Source organism: Myxocyprinus asiaticus, chromosome 19 (genome assembly GCF_019703515.2).
Source record: "Myxocyprinus asiaticus isolate MX2 ecotype Aquarium Trade chromosome 19, UBuf_Myxa_2, whole genome shotgun sequence".
NCBI classification, from domain to species: domain Eukaryota; kingdom Metazoa; phylum Chordata; class Actinopteri; order Cypriniformes; family Catostomidae; genus Myxocyprinus; species Myxocyprinus asiaticus.
Window position 1 is genome coordinate 17722221 of NC_059362.1, and position 21013 is coordinate 17743233.

The 21013-nt window shown below is 36.2% G+C and overlaps 2 protein-coding genes across 6 annotated transcripts in view; both read right to left on the reverse strand.

Moving 5' to 3' along the window:
- LOC127410373 (tensin-3-like) overlaps positions 1-14074 on the reverse strand; it is a 75003-nt gene extending 60929 nt beyond the window's left edge. For 2 of the 4 annotated variants that reach the window (XM_051645603.1, XM_051645602.1), the window contains exons 1-10: positions 13885-14074; positions 10256-10434; positions 10014-10064; positions 8341-8463; positions 7249-7313; positions 5639-5722; positions 4132-4241; positions 1518-1578; positions 1296-1371; positions 1053-1182 (exon numbers count right to left, since the gene is read on the reverse strand). In XM_051645603.1, the coding sequence (XP_051501563.1) occupies positions 1053-1182; positions 1296-1371; positions 1518-1578; positions 4132-4241; positions 5639-5722; positions 7249-7313; positions 8341-8463; positions 10014-10064; positions 10256-10405 (850 nt within the window). In that variant the 5' untranslated portion in view covers positions 10406-10434; positions 13885-14074. Of the gene's footprint in view, positions 1-1052; positions 1183-1295; positions 1372-1517; positions 1579-4131; positions 4242-5638; positions 5723-7248; positions 7314-8340; positions 8464-10013; positions 10065-10255; positions 10435-13884 lie in introns of those variants that run through there. The other 2 variants (XM_051645604.1, XM_051645605.1) reach the window with 2 other exon arrangements.
- A 1483-nt stretch (positions 14075-15557) lies between these two features.
- LOC127410400 (MARVEL domain-containing protein 3-like) lies at positions 15558-20995 on the reverse strand. 2 transcript variants are annotated; one of them, XM_051645657.1, is made up of 5 exons: positions 20899-20995; positions 18717-18855; positions 18425-18534; positions 16844-16998; positions 16605-16740 (listed from the first exon to the last, which is right to left on the reverse strand). In XM_051645657.1, exons 2-5 carry the CDS (start codon positions 18842-18844, stop codon positions 16696-16698), a joined length of 438 nt encoding a protein of 145 aa, XP_051501617.1. In that variant the 5' UTR covers positions 18845-18855; positions 20899-20995; the 3' UTR covers positions 16605-16695. The 2 variants fall into 2 exon arrangements, with proteins under 2 accessions (XP_051501616.1, XP_051501617.1); XM_051645656.1 differs by having other exon boundaries at positions 15558-16998.
- Positions 20996-21013: the final 18 nt, after the last annotated feature.

The window sequence follows — 21013 nt, forward strand, 5'->3', positions numbered from 1 at the left end:
AACATACAATGATAAATTAACATTAACCAAGATTAATAAATGCTCTGAAAAAATAACTGTTTATTTGTTAGTTCATGATACCTAATCAGTGTTGGATGTAATTGGATTACAAAGTAGTTAGTTACTGTAATAAAATTACTTTTAGGCACAAAAAGCACATTACATTTTAAATTCTTGTAATCCGATTACAGTTACTGACTTTCACTGAAAGTAATTACTTTTAAGTACATTACTTGGGTTACAAATATTTCCAAAAAATACATTTATGTGTAATACAATTAAAATGTTCATATGTACATCTGTTTGCATTTCAGTGACAGCTAAAGGGTGTGTGACACTGAACAAGAAGAAAATCGACATTATTTTGATATACAAAAAAACTTGTGCCAAGTGTTTTAGAAGGTAGCTTAAAAGTACAGTAATTAGTAATGCAATTACTTTTTCAATGAAGTAATTAGTAAAGTAATCTGATTATAAGAATTCAGTAATTTGCAGTGGATTCTTTTTTTTTTAGTTACTTACCCAACACTGTACCTAATACATTAACTAATGTTAACAAATAGAACTTATTGTAAAGCATTACCAATATATATATATATATATATATATATATATATTAATTAGTTTATTACGAATTTTTAATCATTAAAATGCAAAAAGTTTAAGGTTAGTCAAAAGTGATTATATTTAGCTTTATATAAAAACAATAAAAGTTTATAGTATTTTCTTATTTCGATAGCCAATTAAAACATGTGTGTGTGTGTGTGTATGTGTGTTTGTGTGTATTTGTCTGTGAGTAAAGAGTTAATTTGTAAGTCTATTTCTCAGATCCGCCTGTGTCTTGTCTGTCATTATTTACGTAAAAACACTGCACATTCACATGCTCAGTCACACACACACACACACACACACACACACACACACACTTCTATTCAGGATCTGAAAAAGAAACACCAACCTGTCTCCTAAAAATAATTTGTAGTACAAACATATTTGGGATTAAATCCTATTATTGTGACGTTATCAAAAGCAGTTTTGGGTCGCACATGTACCTTTGTTTGCATGATCAAGGTCTTCTTTCTTCAGAGAAAGCATTTGTCCACACAGAAAGCCTGTATGGAACTGCACACTAAACACTATCTCATGGGTCCTCATGGAAACATTTTTATGATAACATGCAATCTGCAGGGAAGAAGAATGTCAAATAAACACAATAAGGTTTGCAACATTCATAAGGTCACTGCTTTCTGTTTGTGTATTTGCAAGAGAAAGAGAGGGATGTATAGACATCTCACCATGATATCACCTTTGAACATCTGTGGGGGTTCCAGAACAAAACACATTCTGTCCATTTGATCTACAGCAAGCTGACTGAGAGTCATACAAAAACACTTTGCATGCATGCATAGACACATTGACACATAATACAGCCACCATTTTCACAATAAAACAAAGATATAATGTCATTGCAGAAATACTTTTGTTGTATTTTTTATATATAATATACTGTGACTCACTGTACTCCTGTTGTGTATACAGTCTGCAGGCCTTGATACACTCGGATAAACATCTGACACACTAAAAAGAAACAAACCCAGAGAAAAAATTTTATTGCTCAGATGTTTCATAGTTCAAAAGACTTGGTTAAATGTCATTAAAGTATCTGCTTTTTCTCAAATGTTTCTCCTAAATTCACTTCAGCAAAACTACAAATAGACGCAAATAAGATACTTGTTGAGATACAATAAGAGCAAAGAGCTACAGAATCAATGTAGATTGCAGAGACCACATCATTTGGTCTTGGAAGAATTTTATAAGAAATGTTAACGATGAAATCTTTGACTGTTGATAGCAGGTATCTTTGCAAATCTGAGCACAGTTTGTGACATTGTTGATAGTCTCAGCCTCAGACGGCACACCCATGGACCGCCCACAATCTGTGTTCTACGTCTGATGCTTATAGCACCAATAAAAAAAATGGAAAACGCTGTCTCGATCAACTCAGCGCAAATCTGATTGGCAGGTTCAATGAAACTTCCACGAGTAAATGCACACACACAGGACATTTTATCAGTCTGCCTGGAAGCAGAGTTGTGTTCACAAGTTTCCACGCTGATGGAATGAGCACTTTTGAGGATGAAATAATCACAGAATGTGCCCAAGTTTGCCAAGTTAGTGACATCAGGGGTGCCTGCAGCTGTACGGCTGTATGCACTGTGCATACCATGAGTGCTCCAACTGACCTAAGAAATATTTACTCTCAGAATATTTCATCAATCATGAAATGTGTCCCGTATTTCTATTGGCTGTTTAAAAGAACTAGCAATGCCCAATTTGCAAATGAATAATTTTTCTGAGTTGGTTCTTTTCAGTGAATTGGCCAAACAGGCTTACAAAACGGTTTGAATTGATTCATGATTCAGTACAATTAGTTCAGTGCGCTCTCACACTGAATCATTTAGAGCAGTTTTTCAAACAGTAAAACAGTATCGGGATATTTACGAATACAGAGAACAAACAGCGCTCGATACAGTGGAAATGTGCCAACAATCATCTGAAACAAAAGTCTCTCTTTTTGAGAGGTAACTTTGAGTGTCATGTGAAAAAGGGGCTGTTCAAACTGAACGTGTTTTTTGCATCCGCTCGCGCTGTTTTTCAGTCTTTTTCCATGTAAACATTCACTAGATGAATGTCTTTTGAGAACTGTGTCACGTTTCACTGTGTTTTAGCATCTCTCATGGGAGCGCTGCATTTTTAGACGCTGTCACGTTAAAATAACTTCAACTGATAAAACGCGTCTCGAGACACTTGCGTTCTGCTCTATTCGTTGTGGTGCGTTTTGCTTTTTTAGCACGAAAATGCGTCTGTCTGAACGGTTACTAGAAGAAATGCCTTAGTCAATAGTTACATGAATGCTGCACATCCTCAAGAAAATAAAACAAATGCTTATCTCAAAGTCATCCAGAATTGAACGCTTTGGTGTTGTTTTTTTGTACAAAAAAAAAAAAAACCATGACCCCAGACCCCACTAGATATAAGGTTTATTAGGCAGATTTCTGTGTGTACCCTCAGATTAAATCCTGCAGGCGCCCCTGAGTGACATCACATTTTTTTAAAGATATTCAGAGTTTCGTTTGAGGCACCTAGCAGAAACAAACGCGGGTATCCACGAGCAGAGCTGCATTTTCTTCTTAGTTTACTTAGTTATGTCTGTGAAATTCTCTATAATAAGGTTTTCTAAACTTTTTCTGCTCTTCTGTGTCTTCTGTGCAATCGCTCACGGAGACTCGTGCGCCATAATATAAATTACCCCACCCCCCCATGTTGATCTTTACAATAACCCCACCCATAAACACCCCGTAATGAAACAAACAACTGTGATTGGTCACTCAACATGTCAGTTAGGTTCATGGGCAATTAAAGCTGCTATAGAGCCCAGATCTTTGCCGCAGTCATAGGTCTGGCTACATGAGACTACATTGATGAGATCTCTTTGGAAACTCTAGTGGAGATGCACGTGAAATTACTATCAGGGTTTTTTCTCAGGCAAAAAACAAAACAAAACAAAAATTAAAAACTGAGAAGCAAGAGACCCAAGCAAAAGCTTATTATACCTTATTATAAAATGTACCTACATTTTTGTAAAATGCTAAATTCCACATTGTATGTATCGCAGCAACCACTAGAGGTGCTACAACAATGACTGTTATTCACTTTCACACAAGTAAAACGGCAGATTAACGGTTCATAAATTATTTAGCAAAATACATTTATAATGGCACGTCTGTCCTGAAAATCATGCAAGTCGACATGTGAGCCGAAAGTGTCACAGAAGCACCACAAAATGTCATGGTTGCTTCAGCAATTGCGTTTTTCATTTCACATTTGCTTTTTATAGGTTTAGGTTTAAGGTTTATGGTAAGTAGGTCAATTTTGTTGATTTTAAACTAGGTTAATTAACCTTTTTAATTGTACTCGCTTTTAGCGCCACACAGTGGATATTTCATATTGGAACAGCCACGATAAGTGTAATGAGCCATGTGAGTCTTGTTTAAACCCACTCTTTTAGAGTATAATTTTATGATTTGGAATCTACTAACACAGTGTGTTGTGTGTGTGTTTTTTCCTCACCTGTAGGGTGAAAATCAGGAATGGGATGGATATTGATATGATGGATGAATAGAGGGGAAGAGTTCATGTGGACCTGACGGGTTAGCAGCTTGCCAAACACCTGCACATACCTGAACCATCCGCAAACACCTCTGTCATTCACACTAACATCTCTATATACCAGTCAACAATAAATCCACCCTCACAATACCAGCATAACTTCAAATGAAGTCAACAGATTAGTATAAATTACCTGAAAAACAATGTTTCACAATAATAAAACAGCTAAAAATGCAGTTATCATTATTTAAAAAGAATGCAATTTGAGGATAACGCTTGCAACTTAAAGGTGTTATTGATTATGAAACCTGACAGACGCCACACTTTTAGACATTTCTCCTTGATTTACAATACAGGGTGTGCCTAACTCAAAGAGAACAAATAGTTTCTTTACAGTGCTGCCAAAAACAGCTTCTTTGTGTGATTCCAGCAACTGATCAGAGACGAATATTTATGTTGATATTCTCTGGGCAACCATGGGTATTACAATCATTCACCTTACTGCTAAAAACTGTTTCAAAACATGGGAGAATATAAGGGGAAAAAAAATATGATGCACTAAATAGTAAGTGGAAGAGTTTAAAGTAAAACTCATCCTCAATTTACATGTTCGTACTGTATGCATGTGGAGAGATGGTGGCGTTAAGGATAGTGCAAATAAGAGGCACAAAAAGAGATGTTTCATAGAAAAAGGAAGTGGGAATAATGTCAGGACATCCAAACTGCAAAAAGGGATGTCCTCCTGTCCCGTGACCCTGAATCACTGTTCACAGCTTAACCTTCACTCATTTACAAACTGCTGATTGACAAAAAGTCACAACAGCACCAACTACACAAAGTTTCAAGGAGAAAAGCAGTATACACTACCAGTCAAAAGTTTGGAAACACTTTGATTGAAACGGTTTCTCATAACAATATAGACCTTTGGATCTAAAGGCTTATGCTTATTGCTTACATGCTTGAAATTAGTTTTGTAGACAAATAAAAAAAAAAAAGTGTGCCCTTTATATGAATTTCTTAAATTTTAATTTTTTAATTTTATTTTATTTATTTATTTTTAAATACAGGAGTTGGACTGGATTGTCAGGGGGAAAAGCAGTCAATAAGTGCCCAGCATATGAACTCCTTCAATAATGTTTAAAAGCATCCCAGGTGTCTACACTTCATGAATTTGTTTGAGAGAATGCCCAGAGATTGAAAAGCTGTAATCTAAGCAAAGGGTGGCTACTTTGTAGAAGCTAAAATATAAGCTAGTATTATTTTTTTTAGCCTTTTTTTTTATCACTACATAAATCCCATATATTTGTGTTGATTAATTATTTTAAAATGTGAAAACAATAATAAAGAATGAGCAAATGTGTCCAAACTATTGGCTGGTAGCGTATTTGAAATGTTTCTTTAAGGCAAATTCCTTTACGGCAAAAAGGGCAAAAAGAAGTTGTTGCAAAATAATAATACTAATCCTTGCCTTTTCTGTGATGGAGTCATGAGGTTTGCCATTTTATCACTGCAGAATTTCTTCATGGAGTACAGATCCAATGCTTGCTCCTCACTAGAGACAGAGAGCGGGATGAAGAACATGAAACATAGCTGACAAATTAATGTGCAAACCTTTAAAATCTACACTGCAAAAAAATTAAAATTTGTATTTTCTTGTTTTCCAGTAAACATATCTAAACATTCTTATATACTAATATATATATATATATATACTTGAGAAGCAAAATGCAGTTTTTTTTTTCAGTATATTTTACTGCAAACTATCGTTTTAATTATCTGCAATTTTGTCTTCTTTGAGTAAAAATATCTAAACATCCTTAACACTAGATACAGTAGGCTTAGCAAAATTACATTATATTTTCAATTTAAGAAATCTGAACAATTCAGTAAGATTTATGCTTTAAAAAAACAGTTTGCAAAATGTCTTCTTTTGAGAAACACATCAATATTTAAGACCATTTTTACTATAAATATCCAACTTTTACCAGCCCAGACCAGTAGGTGGCACAAAGAATGTGAATCGGCAAAAATCAAAAGAAGAAGAATGCGGAAGTGAAAGTGGAGATTTATAGTAAAAAAAGAACTTGAATATTGATCTTTTTCTCACCCACACTCATCATATCGCTTCAGAAGACATGGGTTTAACCACTGGAGTCGTATGGATTACTTTTGTGATGCCTTTATGTGATTTCTGGAGAATCAAAGTTCTGGCCACCATTCACTTGCATTGTATGGACATATGGGATGGCATGAGGGTGAGTAAATGGTGAGAGAATTTTCATATTGAGGTAAACTATCCCTTTAAACATAAATCTCACTAAAATTTGTTAGATGTCAAAAAAAAAAAAAAAAAAAAAAAAAAAAAAAAAAACAAGAATTCTAATCTTTTGTTATTTTGCTTCACTAGTAAATACATCTTGTTTGAAGGATGTTTGGACATTTTTATTATAAAAAACAAGACAAAAATACTTAATGTTTTGCAGTGTTGTTGGTTACTTGTGTGAGTATTGAGCAGTCCAATGTGGCTATTTAATATTTGAAAACAGAAAATCTGCATTATCAGTTGGCAAGCCATTTGATAGATTTTGGAACTCACACCAGAGTGAGCAAACACATCTAATAATCAGCAATTCCGTAATCTCAAATGATCAATATAATGGCTCATCACTTCAAATATTAACCATATTGCTCATTACTGGTAGTGTGGACATGGCAACAAATCTCTTACGAATCACAAAACAAAACAATGCTTTAGTACAAAGTCCAATTGTGTCTCTAGCATAGTATCTACACTTAATTTAGAACCAAATACCATTTGTTTCCTTCAGAGTGCTTATTAAATAAGACACTGTTTGCATCGCTCTGAAAAATTAAGTTCCGATCGAGCAACTCTAGGGACTGAACGTATAATTTAAAAACAAACAACCAGATGTTTTGAGACTGAAAACAGAAGCATGTAAAGACCCTTTCAGCGAGACAACATGTATGGAAAATGAGAAATGTCTCAAAAAGCTCACAGGAGAAATTATTTGTCTTTTTAATCATAGTTTACAATGGATAAGAATTTCTAAGTTTTACCTGGTTGAAACATAAGACAGCTGGATGAAAGAGGATATTACCACACCCACCCTGTCTTTGCTGCCCTATGAGAGAGACAGGAAGAAATTAACTAACTGTGTCATTCCTAAAAGAAGGTTCAAGATTTGCAAAGACTTCCTAACAACAATCAGATATTTACATTTTTCTAAAGAAAAAGTGAGTGGTGCTTGCCCAAGCAGGAGGATGAAATACATTTTTGCTTGTCTGCTAGACAGGAGGTTGAATGTTTTGTCTGCTAGACAGGAGGTTGAATGTTTTGTCTGCTAAAATCAGTCTATGCTTTCCAAATATCTGGACTACCCCAGTGGCCGAAGCTGGAACTACTGTCGCGAGCATGCTGCGCAATTCAAGTGCAACTTACTTCTTTGAACAAATGTGACATAAAAAGCAGAGGGCATCAGTTTTTCACTAACATTTAAGCAGTAATTACATTTATATTAATTACATTAATATATTTATACTAACCCTAAACCTAACCCTAACAGTACCGAGACCAAAACTGTGTTCTTTCACTTCTTGGCAAATGTATTATCACGGTAGTTGGAGATCAGAAGAGATGTGATATCAAAGGCACAGAGAAGGCTATTTTCAAGCCTGAATTTGGGTGGGAAAACAGTCTAAACTACTGTAACTTGCCACTTTCCCTTGAATATTTCCATGATTTCCCATGTCTCTTTAATATTTTGGTGCTAAGGTCATGGGGGGTTCACAGTCACATTTAAATAAACATTCAAATAGTGTAATTCTAATGCATTTTCTTCTTCTTTTTTTTTTTTTGCTTGCTTTTTCATCCACCAAGCAACATTGTAAAAAAAAAAAAGTAACACTCCTCTCTTCAACAAGCCTCAAAACGTCAGGCATCATTCATGTCCATAGCATAAATGGTGCAAGACGAGTTACACATTGAAGTTTAATACTTAGGATTAAGGTTTTTTATTTTTTATTTTTCAAATCAATAGTTATAGTGATTAGCAAGCACCACTAATGGAAACATAACAAACTATAGCCTGAGAATATAATTAGAATGAAATTAGATAGAATGAAAACACTAAACAAGTGTAGATGTCTTACTTTGCAGTGTAGGAGTAGCACATGTTCAGAGTGTGCACTGAGCCAGTTGTCCATGCTTTTACACACTGAACAAAGCAGATGAAGGGATGGAGCATGCTGCTCTGGCCAGCCCAAGTCCACCACCTAACAATCAGTGATTTAGGGTAAGTGTTATACTTTAGACCATTATAGTGGAGTCCAAAAGTCTTCAGTCCACAAGTCAAAATGCTTCGGTTTTGCAGTTTTCGAATTGAATAAATATTTTAAATTAAACATTGCAGCGCTACACGCTACAACCGTGTGCTACGTCTTATCCAATCTTGCTGAGAGTGTTAATTCTAAATAAAAATTTCCTGCTAGCACAAAGCGCAAGTGGGCGTGGGTGGGAGTGTTTGTGCCATTTGTGGCAGGCGCGGACTGGCCATTGGGAGAACTGGGACTTTTCCCAGTGGGCCGGCCATGAAATGGGGCCGCATGCGCTGACCGCGTTATGCAGAACACACCACAAAACAGCGCCACGATATGCGGAAGGGGGCAGCGATATGCAGAAAAGGACAGCAACCAGATTTGGTATTATTTTTTTTAACCATTGTGTTATTTTTATTATATTTTAGTTGCATTTGCAGTTTAATTTGAATTTAGAATTTTTTTTCAATAAATTAATTTAATTAGAATCGACCAGTAGAAGTGAAGTGCGTGCCGATACAGTCACTGTTTTTAGCCTTGATTTGTGTTTCAGTAGATGAAAATTATTAATAATACAAACATTCTCCATAACTTCAAGGAGCGAAATCCAAACCCTGAGGAGAACCACATTTTTCCACGCGTATAAAAGGAACGTGTCACTGTTTTAGAAATATGCCTTCAACAAGTTACACGCACAACATAATATACGTCCACATTTCTATTCTTCTAATTAATTGCATAGAGTTTATTTACACAAGCAACTTCTTATTAATGTGCTGTCTTTGTTTATATCACTGGTGCTTGAGGGAATGGACTACATAAATGGACGCAGACGCTGGAATAACCGGAGAAGAACCTCAGAATTAAACTGCACTTGACCCAGCCCATTAGCACTTTGCACGCGCAATTTCCCCAAACCCACTTGCGCCTAGACTTAGTGCATGCTGGCACTAAAATACCAAAACTTCCTGGCCATGCCCATTGACTTTACGGTTATAATTTAAAGCATAGTGCTGCGTTGTGCTCTTAAAATAGGGTCCTATATTATCAGCATGACTGTCTGAGTCAAAAGTAGAATACAAAAATTACTGAAACATGAATTTCAGAATGTCTAAGAATTTGGAATGTGCTTTGTTTTAAAGACAGCATGCATTTGAACTGGCACAGACTTGACAAGTTTGTGCAAAACCTGATGATCCATGTTATCTCACCATGATTTTTGAGAGATCATAGAGCATTTTGTGATGTTACTGAATGGTTGGCTTTGATGACCCTTTGCTCAAAAGAAATTGATTATTGTTACAATTTGACTAATGACTAAGTTCAAATGTAATTTTAAATCACAACTTTGGACTCAAGACTTCTGGTCCCCACTGTTTACTGTTATAATAGATGTACCGTATTTACTGTAGACAGATTATGATAGATTTATATATGTTATAGATTAATCACACAGCATCTGTAACAGTCACATGGCAATTGTCATATGACACATGGCTTAACTTTACCCTGGGATTCATTCTGCTGAGGTCATCCCTGGGTTCAGATAAGTTGATGACCTGTTTGTGGCAAAATATGGGTTTTGTTACACATAACCACAACAGACCCCAAACTAGTATGACACTCAAAAATAGAAATAGCATATTTACACTAAGGTCAGTCAATAAATACACAAAGACTTATGATTAATAGCACAAGTAAGTTCTGGTTGGTACACACTGATGTATGGTTGTTGTTTCTGGCTGCTCACCATGTATTGATCAGCATGTTTGGACTGCAGCATGTGCGTGATACTGCGCAGGTTGTGCTGGTAGGTCTGCTCTGTGCAGGACTGGTGGAAACTTAAGGCAATGATGCGCTCTGTAATGTAGTTCAGGTCAAATTCATATCCATCTGCCATTACAACACTGTTCACTCATGTGAGGAGATCTATAGAGAGGGAGGGACTGGCTTCAGTTCAATAATGTACAGAACTCTTTGAAAGTATTAGTTTTGGTAGCAATGAAGCAAGTATGAGCAAATCTGTAAAGATCCATGGAAAATCTGCACTGGTTGAAACAATAGTCAAGAGGCAGTAACAGCTGGTCATAAAAATCATAGAACAAAGCTTGCTATTCACTTAAAGTTAGCCATCTAAAAGAAATTATGTAAAAAGTTCTGAAAAATCCTAAATGTTTTTAATATGTAACAATCTGCATGTTCTCATTTTAATCACAATTTAAATATATTATTTATGCATGAATTGAAGTGGTAAGCTTGCAACACAGCTCTGAGTTAATATCCTCAGCTCACACTGCTAAAAAAAAAAATATATAAATACTGGTCGCACTTTATATTAGGTGGCCTTAACTACTATGTACTAACATTAAATATATACAAGACTATGTATTTACTGTGTAACTACATGTTGTTCTGCAAAATTCCCACATTTGCTGCTACTGAGGTTGAGGTATGGGTAGGTTTAGGAGTAAGGGTAGGGTTAGGATTAGGGGTTAGAGTTAGGTTTTGGGTAAGGATTGGGTTAGGGGTAAAGTTAACAGTGTAACTACAAATGTAATGCAAGTACTTTAAATGTAATTACAATGCAACAAGATGTACATAATAAGTACATTGTGTCAAATGGTTAAGTACATAGTAGTTAAGGCCACCTAATATAAAGTGGGTCCAAAATACTACTTTAATACATGTTCTTATATCAGACTTAGAATTCTTAGATACAGTGAAATATCTATGCAGAGAGTACATTGAAAAAAATATTTTGTGATGAAATATAGCTGAAAAGCTTAAAGGGATAGTTCACCCAAAAATGAAAATCCTCTCATAATTTACTTACCCTGATGACTTTCCTTCTTCTGCCGAACACAAATAACGATTTTTAGAAGAATATTTAAGCTCTGTAGGTCCATACAATGCAAGTGAATGATGATCAGACCTTTGAAGCTCCAGAAAGGAGATAAAGTCAGCATAAAAGTAATCCATACGACTCCAGTGGTTTAATCCATGTCTTCTGAAGTGATCCAGTTGGTTTTGGGGGAAAACAGTCCAAAATTTAACTCCTTTTTCACTGTACATCTTGCCATTGCAGTCTCTAGACACAATCATGATTTCAAGCTCAATTACACTCCCTAGTGCTTGACTTATACGCAGAGCTCTAGAAAGTGCATTAGGAAGTGTAAATGAGCTTAAAATCATTATTGCATGGAGACTGCTGTCAAGATGTACAATGAAAAAGGAGTTATATTTTGGTCTGTTCTCACCCAAAACCAACTGGATCGCTTCAGAAGACAAGAATTAAACCACTGGAATCTGGTGGATTATGTTTATGCTGACTTTATCTGCTTTTTGGAGCTTCGGAGGCCTGATCACCATTCACTTGCATTATGTGGATCGACAGAGCTGAGATATTCTTCTAAAAATCTTCGTTTGGTGAGTAAATGATGAGAGAATTATCATTTTTGAGTGAAGTAATCCTTTAAGTAGGATACTTTCAACATTGGATATGTTAGTTTAAGCGTGAATTGAAAATATTAAGTAAATTCTACATTTGTACTTAATTCAATCATGTTAACATTAACGTAATAGCTAAATAAGTAAATATTATTTATGATTGTTAATTATCTTTACAAAGTGTCATCATGTATTAATCTTAAAGTAGAAACCCTTGTCATATTTATTTGCTAATTTGAGTAAATTTCACAAGTAAATTAAATAAGTAAAATGTACTTAACTTTTCAAAGCTGGTATTTCCAGCATGGACCAGGCTTGAATAATTAATGAGCTTGCATGGTTTCATTGTTTGTTTGTCTTCTAAAAACCGATCTCAAGGATGAATAGAAACACATTCAATTTAGTAAGCTAGGTCAAGATTTACTGTGCTGACAAATGTTTGGTAATGTATGTAGTTGAAGGCAATATACATGAACATGAACAATATCTGATACTGAAGATTATATTACACTTCCAGGTAAAAGTTTAGACACTTTCTCATTCTTTGTTATTATTATTACTATTACTATTATCCACTCTGTAGATAACAAGGGGTACCTGCTCCAACTATATGTCCCCCAAGTGGTGAAAAAAAAAAAAAAAAGAAAAACCCTGCTTTAAATAAAAAGGTATTTAAAGTCATGAAAAACACCACTCAGTCTTATTCAGTCAAGAGAGTTCAAGCCTTTGACAGGCAGTGTACATACAGTATGTACGAATATTATGAAACTGAAACCTCAGTCTGATTCAGCAGCTACAGTTCCCTTGTCAAGGACTCAAGTCACGAGACATAAATATCTTGCTTTTGTTCTGAAACATACTCTTTTTTTCTCTCTCACACACAAAGGCCACTTCCTCTATTGTTTTCATTCAGTACCTCTCTTCCTCTAGACAGTATAAAGAACGGTTTGTCTCATATTCCTAGGGCATTTCAGGTTTTGTGTGATGACAGCAGCATAAAGCACATGTGTGCAACATCTCACACAGTCCAATACACAAACATATGAAATCACATGAATCTCTAAGCCGACATTTGTCTGACCCTGGTTATGTGACTGCGGAGGGGCAAAAACAGATCCACTGAACTAAAGTGAGACTCAACACAGGTATTAGCCAGTCAGGCAGCCTCTTTTGTTAGCTGACCTGATACAAAGTGGACACACCTATTGACAGCACAAGACTAAAAATAGAAAAAGATGAAGAGAGTTAACTATACAATGTTTTCAGTTCTCTTTTCTATTTAGAAAAGTCATTAATGCTCGGTATATCACTAATACTGCTCACCCATCTGCTTCTAAATATAGCTGCCAGTTCTCAACTAAAAGTTGTTCTTTTTTAAGAATAATACAACTCTGTATATAAAGGTGTGATCTCCGTGTTCTCTTTTCACACTGCATTTCTTAAAGGAATCCTTCACTCAAAACTGAAAATTCTGTCTCGGTTACCATTCACTTTCATTGCATCTTTTTTCCATACAATGAAAGTGAATGGTGACTGAAGCTAACATTCTGCCTAACATCTCCTTTTTGTTCCACAGAAAATACAAACAGCTCATTCAGGTTTGGAACAACACGAGGGTGAGTAAATGATGCCGGTATTTTAGTTTTTGGGTAAAGGGTCCATTAAAGGTTTACCCACCACTTAACTTCACGTACTGCAGTGCACACTTACTCCATGTGGTCCTTGACCGTGGCTGTGTGCCCGATATCAGCAGTGTACGAGTTTCGTCACTTATCAATATTTAATCCTTAACCTGTTTCTACTGCATTTAAGAGGGGGAAAAAAAAACACAAAACTGCTCACCTGAGTGCTGTCTTCTCAGACCCTGCAATTTAAGTGAACAAGTGGTGGATACACACTTTACAGTGTATAATCACAACTGAAAGGACTTACCCTACTGTAGACGACAAACCCTGAAGTCCAGCTGAAACTGTCACCTTATTGTCCACTCTTCTCAGCGACAGACATTCAGAATACGGAAAAATAATAGAACGGGATCGAAAGAGGCTTTGTCTGTACTGCAACGGACAAAGTGCATGTGAGCTCTGTCGCAGTGTATCTGCACACGTTCAACAGTTGTCAGCACTTGTTATGTGGTAAGCATGAGTTAAGAAACATTACCAGGGGAACACACCTCCCTATTACAATGAAAAACCCTTGAGTCACACAATGGACATCTGATGTGGTAATGCTGAATACTTTATTTCTTGTTTTACAGGCCAGAATTAATATCAAACAGATGATATTATAAAATATGCATACAGTATATATATATCATTGTAAATTGGTACTTCCTAATTAATTCACAAAGCTATGTGAGCTCACGTACGTTCTTTCCAGGTGTAAACTTTAACTGGGTCATACTGGTTAAATATTACCAGCTGTTTCATTCTACATCCTTGCTGTATCTAGACCTGTAAGATTATACCTGTCATCACAAACAGAAAAAAACAGTTCTGGAAGACTTGTAGAATAGTGTCAACAAATTTTTTTTCTTCTTCCTCAACAAATTGAAACATGGCAACAGTGGAAACTTTAATCAAATTTGTTTACATTATTGCCAAAAAATGTGAGGTCCGTCTAGTTGTTGCTATAAATATAGCCGTGTCCAAAAGCCTGACACGACATTGACAATTCTTCTAATTTGCATACAATACAATTTCATACCAATTATCAGCATATTTTTGTGAAAAGCTGAATTTCAGAATGTCCTAGTATTTGGTATGTCCCCCTGTTACTTTAACTGCATGCACCTGGACATGGACTACACAAGTTTGTACAAAACTTGATGATCCATGTTATCCTAGCATCAAGATGGGAGCAAGGAAACCTTATTTTATCTCATAACATTTCTTTTAAAAAAGTAATTTTAATCATACTTACATAAAAATTTCTATTTACCTCCAAGTTTAAATTTTCAATGTGGTCTCAGACTTTTGGACCCCACTCTACAGTATATTTACTAAACTATTTAATTCCAAATGTTGTAATTTAACAAACAACTCTGTATCCATTAGGAATGCTATCTTCAAAATGATTTTTATTGACTTCTAGAAAGAGATTATATTTTTCTAAGCAGATCAAAAGATATAAACAGCAGCATGGCTAGTTAAGGTCATACTGTACAGCATAGTAATTTTGAGGTCACAATATATATCTGCTGCCCCCTAGTGGGAAATCAGTCAAAGAGAATTAAGAAACTTTTCAAACGAAAATTCTGTCATCATTCACTCGCCACTCAACATGTTGTTCCAAACCTGTATGACTTTCTTTCTTTTGTGGAACACAAAAGGACATGTTAGTGAGGCTAACATTCTGCCTCACTTGTCCTTTTGTGTTCCACAAAAGAAAGAAAGTCAAGTAAATACCCATTGCACTCATTCTAACAGTAAATACAGATTTTAAATCTGAGGCTTTTCATTTTTAATATATTTTTTTCTTAATGAAGCAAAATTTCACAGTTTCATTTGATCATATGCAGGTTTTATGCGGTCTATTTATTGAAAAAAAATTTTTTTAATAAATTAATATATATATATATATATATATATATATATATATATATATATATATATTTATTAATATATATATATATATACACACTCACTGATCACTTTATTAGGAACACCTTTACACCTACTTATTAATGCGATTATCTAATCAGCCAATTGTGTGCCAGCAGTGCAATGCATAAAATCAACAGATACAGGTCAGGAGCTTCAGTTAATGATCACATCAACCATCAGAATGGGGATTCTTATTTGATCTTAGTGATTTCAACCGTGATTTTTGGTGCCAGACGGGCTGGTTTGAGTATTTCTCTAACTGCTGATCTACTGGGATTTTTACACACACACACACACACACACACACACACAACAGTTTCTAGAGTTTACTCAGAATGGTGCCAAAAACAAAAAAACATCCAGTGAGCGGTAGTTCTGTGGACAACAACACCTTGTTTTTGTGAGAGGTCAACGGAGAATGGCCAGACTGGTTCGAGCTGACAGAAAGGCTACGGTAACTCAGATAAACGCTCTGTACAATTGTGGTGAACAGAATAGAATCTCAGAATGCACATGTCGAACCTTGAGGCGGATGGGCTACAACAGCAGAAGACCATGTCGGGCACTTTATTAACACCAAAGAGTTCCTAATAAAGTGCTCAGTGAGTGTATATATTAACAGCAAAACTATTTTGAGTGTCTGTTGAAGCCTGAAACCAATATTAATATGCATAAATTAAATGATAAAAAAAAAGTTTCTCAGTCAAAAAGTTTTTAAAAGGGTAAAAAAAAAAAATTTAAAAAAAAGTAAGAACAGTTTATGTACATCCAGTCTCAAGTCTATATTTTCACTACAAACCTCAGACATAAGTATCAGGATGAGCACGTTTGGGTTGTTCTCTTCTTTTGGTTTCATAGCGGTCACGCTCCTTATAGTAGCAACTGACATCTTGGAGTGTTTGGCCAGTTAGAAAGGCCCCAACAGCATACAAAATTGTGGTTATGATTCCAAACATTGCGACAGCTGCATCCCCCCCACTTACACTACAGTTCATCCAGGTATATCCGTTGCGCGCATAAAGTCGTTCGCGTCGAATGCATACGTCGGTTGAGTTCACAGAGATCACTAAATGCAGGTACAAACCCACCGCAATCACGTAAGCCACTGCGCCAATTATCTGGAACACAAATTGCCCAATCAGGAGCTTCCTTGGCAGCAGGTGGGCGGGTTTACTGCTGGACACTACAAACAGGAGTGAAAGTGCACAAAAAGTGAGACAGAAGGCCACGCCTCCATAGACTCCAGGTGCTCTCATCTGTCCATACTGCATGTCAAGATCACGCACCTGCTGAAGCTCCGTTCCCTCGAAGGGAATGATGGCGTCAACAAAGCTTGTTCCGCCCATGCCCATCGCAGACATGCCCAACTGAGCCATGTGAGCAGCTACCACGCAGATAAACACCAATGCATTGGTCAAGACAGCGCATATCAAGACAATACCTGAAAACACACACAAAAACATACAATTACTCAAAAAAAACTGCAAGCCAGTCTAGATGAAAATCACTTGATCTGCAAGTACACATTCTAATATTATTGTGTAAGAATGAACATGTCTGAATGAATGAGCATGTATCCGTGTGGGAGAAACAACTGAGAGTGTGCCCTGTATTTGTGTCATACAATGAAAGAGCTTTTGTGAATACAGGTCACCTGCTAACATAACAGCAAGTGAACAATAAATAAAGATTTTCACAGAATATGTGCTCACACAAACATTGATTCATATGCTATGCTTGATGTACACTTATTGAAAACTTGATTATGAACACCTGTACATCTACTTATTCATGCGATTATCTAATCAGCCAATCGTGTGGCAGCAGTGCAGTGCATAAAATCATTCAGATACGGGTCAGGAGCTTCAGTTAATGTTCACATCAACCATCAGAACGGGGAAAAATGTGATCTCGATGATTTTGACCGTGGCATGATTGTTGGTGCCAGACAGGCTGGTTTGAGTATTTCTGTAACTGCTAATCTCGTAGGATTTCCATGCACAACAGTCTCTAGAATTTACTCAGAATGGTGCCAAAAACAAAAAACATACAGTGAGCGGCAGTTCTGCGGACGGAAACGCCTTGTTGATTAGAGAGGTTAACGGAAATGGCCAGACTGGTTTGAGCTGACAGAAAGGCTACGATAACTCAGATAACCACTCTGTACAATTGTAAAGAGCAAAATAGCATCTCAGAAAGCACAACACGTCGAACCTTGAGGCGGATGGGCTACAACAGGCAGAAGACCACGTCCGGCACTTTGTTAGGACCATAGTGTTCCTAATAAAGTGCTCAGTGAGTGTATGTGTTCATTAAAAAAAAACAAAAAAACAATAGTGACAATGTCCAGAGTTTTGCATATCTTTGCCAGATCGCAAAGAGTAATGTATGGTTCTTCATGACAGATTGGTATCAACAGGCCTAAAAAAGATAACCGGTTAGACAAGAAGGAAGGAGGAAACTACATAGTGTTATGTCAAAGGGCGTGGTTTGAACTAGAGAAAAAGCAGACCTGTGTGTGTACGCATGTTTAAAAAGACATGAACCAAGAATTGACACCCATATTCAGAGAATTCCCACAAACAGGTTTCAGACATTTTGACCTAGCTGTTAAAAAATACAATTCCAAAAACGTATTTCAGGATTAGGGGGAACCAAATGTAATAATGTAAGAATCAACCATAGAAAACCCCAAATCAGTCGAGCAGTTATTTTAATATGGTGCGCGGGACATGCCTCCATCAATTTCTCTGGTGGTAAAAGCCCTGTAATCTTCCAAAATGCATAATGCAAAGATATTTTTATTGCAAAAATTATCTCACATTCATAGTTGCTTATATCCCTAATGTCAGTGAGTGAATGCCTACCTCTCCTGGAACAGACATTAGAGCATTTGGACTCCCTGTGTTCCTCTCGAGGAGCACTCCTCGCATTTCTCTGAGAACCTCTCGGGTAGTATGGAGGCTGGCCGGATGACCTGGGTCAGACACAAAACCATTGCTGCTGAGGTTCCTCAAAGCCATACATCTGCTAACTAAATGATAACATACTGCATGAAAGTAAATATTACTTCCATCTCTCTTTTTTTTTTTTTTTTTTCCTGGAAAAAATTGTTTTACCTGTAAATTGTTTTTTGTTTTAAAGTGTCATGTTACCCACCTGTCACTACCTGATCGTCGGTCATTTGGACTGTCCCGTCGGCTGCGGGGCTCTCTCTCTCTCTTCTCACTGTAGTCTCCTCCATTTCTCTCTCTCTGTGCACGCTGGTTTCTGGGCGGCTGGCTCATTGCTTCATAAGCTTAAGGAAGGGAGAGATGCTGTTGAGTGTTATGCATTTACACTGGTTGCCAAAAGTTTGGAATAATGTACAGATTTTGCTCTTACAGAAAGAAAAGATACTTTTATTCCCCAAAGTGGCATTCAACTGATCACAATGTATAGTCAGGACATTAATAATGTGAAAAATTACTATTACAATTTGAAACAAATGTTCAGAACTTCTTAAACTACTTCAAAGGGTCTCATTTTAAAAAATCCTCCACGTGCAGCAATGACAGCTTTGCAGATCCTTGGCATTCTAGCTGTCAGTTTGTCCAGATACTCAGGTGACATTTCACCCCACCGCTTCCTGTAGCACTTGCCATAGATGTGGCTGTCTTGTCAGGCACTTCTCATGCACCTTACAGTCTAGCTGATCCCACAAAAGCTCAATGGGGTTAAGATCCATAACACTCTTTTCCAATTATCTGTTGCCTAATGTTTGTGTTTCTTTGCCCACTCCAAAATTTTCTTTTTGTTTTTCTGTTTCAGAAGTGGCTTTTTCTTTGCAGTTCTTCCCATAAGGTCTGCACCTCTGCGTCTTCTCTTTACTTTTGAACATGAAACTGGTGTTGAGCAGGTAGAATTCAATGAAGCGGTCAGCTGAGGACATGTGAGACGTCTATTTCTCAAACTAGAGACTCTGATGTGCTTATCCTCTTGTTTAGTTGTACATCTGGCCTTCCACATCTCTTTCTGTCCTTGTTAGAGCCAGTTGTCCTTTGTCTTTGAAGACTGTAGTGTACACCTTTGTATGAAATCAGCTTTCAACTGTGTTTGATATAATGGCAAGTGAATGTCTAGTACCAAATTAGCAATTTAGCATGATTACTCAAGGATAGGGTGTTGGAGTGATGGCTGCTGGTAATGGGGCCTGTCTAGATTTGATCAAAAATGACTTTTTTCAAATAGTGATGGTGCTGTTTTTTCACATCAGTAATGTCCTGACTATACTTTGTGATCAGATGAATGCCACTTTAGTGAATTAAAGTACCAACTTCCTTCCGAAACAGCAGAATCTGTACATTATTCCAAACTTTTGGCCACCAGTGTATATTACGGTTTTCAATCCCCCAGGAATGGAATCCCCCACCCAAACACTAAGCCAACCCAGGGATCCCCAACATACAAATGTAACGCTTTATAATAACTTTCATTAATAACAATAAAAGATTACAAAAACAGTATTACTGTCCACATCAATAATGTACAACACTTAAAAAATATTTAGAATATTTTTTAAGAAAATTCGATAACACCTTACAATCCGGTTCCATTCGTTAACAATAGTTAATGCATTAGGCATCATGAACTAACAATGAATGAAACATTTTTTACAGCATTTATTAATCTTTACTAATCCCAGTTAGCCTAAATACAATTGTTAGATCATGTTAGTTCATAGTGCATTAACTAAATGTTGAAATTAACATTAACCAAGATACTGTAAAAGTATTGTTCATTGTTATTTCATGTTAACTCATGTTGTTAACTAATGTTAACAATTAGAACCTTATTTGTAAAGTGTTACCGCACATTCATTTTGGTTACTGTTAATTTTTACATTAAAAGTTGTAATCATTCATTAGTTAATCAATATGAATTTAAATGAACAATATTTTGATAAAATACCATTAACCCAGATTAATAAATGGACAATAAACAAACCCTCTGAATGACAGAGTAGTGCAATCTCTATACAATTGTGCTTTCAACACTATAGTAAACACGAACAAGTCAATAGTAGCTTAATTACATTTTAGAAATGCAAGCTCCTACTTTAGCTATATGATAATCAAAAATAGTTCTTTTTATGTTTATTGTTAAACAAAATATGTTTTTATCCTTTAGCCCCAGTTTAGCGCAAAACAGCTTCCAAAAACAGAGCCAACCGCTTGTCACTGAAAGTAAAGTTTTGCTCGTCTCTAGTTTAACTTGACACCTTAACAAAATGAAACTTCCGATCTATATACGCAGATTCACAAAACATCGTTTATAAACAAACCGTACAAAGACGACTTACTTGCTTGAATGACGTCGGTCACATTTGTTTTTGTTTTCCAAATCAAAACTCCACTTTTTGACCGTACCTACTCAGTCAACTCTCGCGATGAACGCTACTTCAGTTCTGCACCTGT

Excerpts from the sequence above, each read along its gene's own strand:
- LOC127410400 (XM_051645656.1), bottom strand. The coding sequence starts at position 18,844 with ATGAGCCAGCCGCCCAGAAACCAGCGTGCACAGAGAGAGAGAAATGGA. Across the intron at positions 18,535-18,716 it reads CGACGATCAGGTAGTGACAG|GTCATCCGGCCAGCCTCCAT; the intron begins GTGGGTAACATG and ends TGTCTGACCCAG. Across the intron at positions 16,999-18,424 it reads TAATGTCTGTTCCAGGAGAG|GTATTGTCTTGATATGCGCT; the intron begins GTAGGCATTCAC and ends GTGTGTTTTCAG.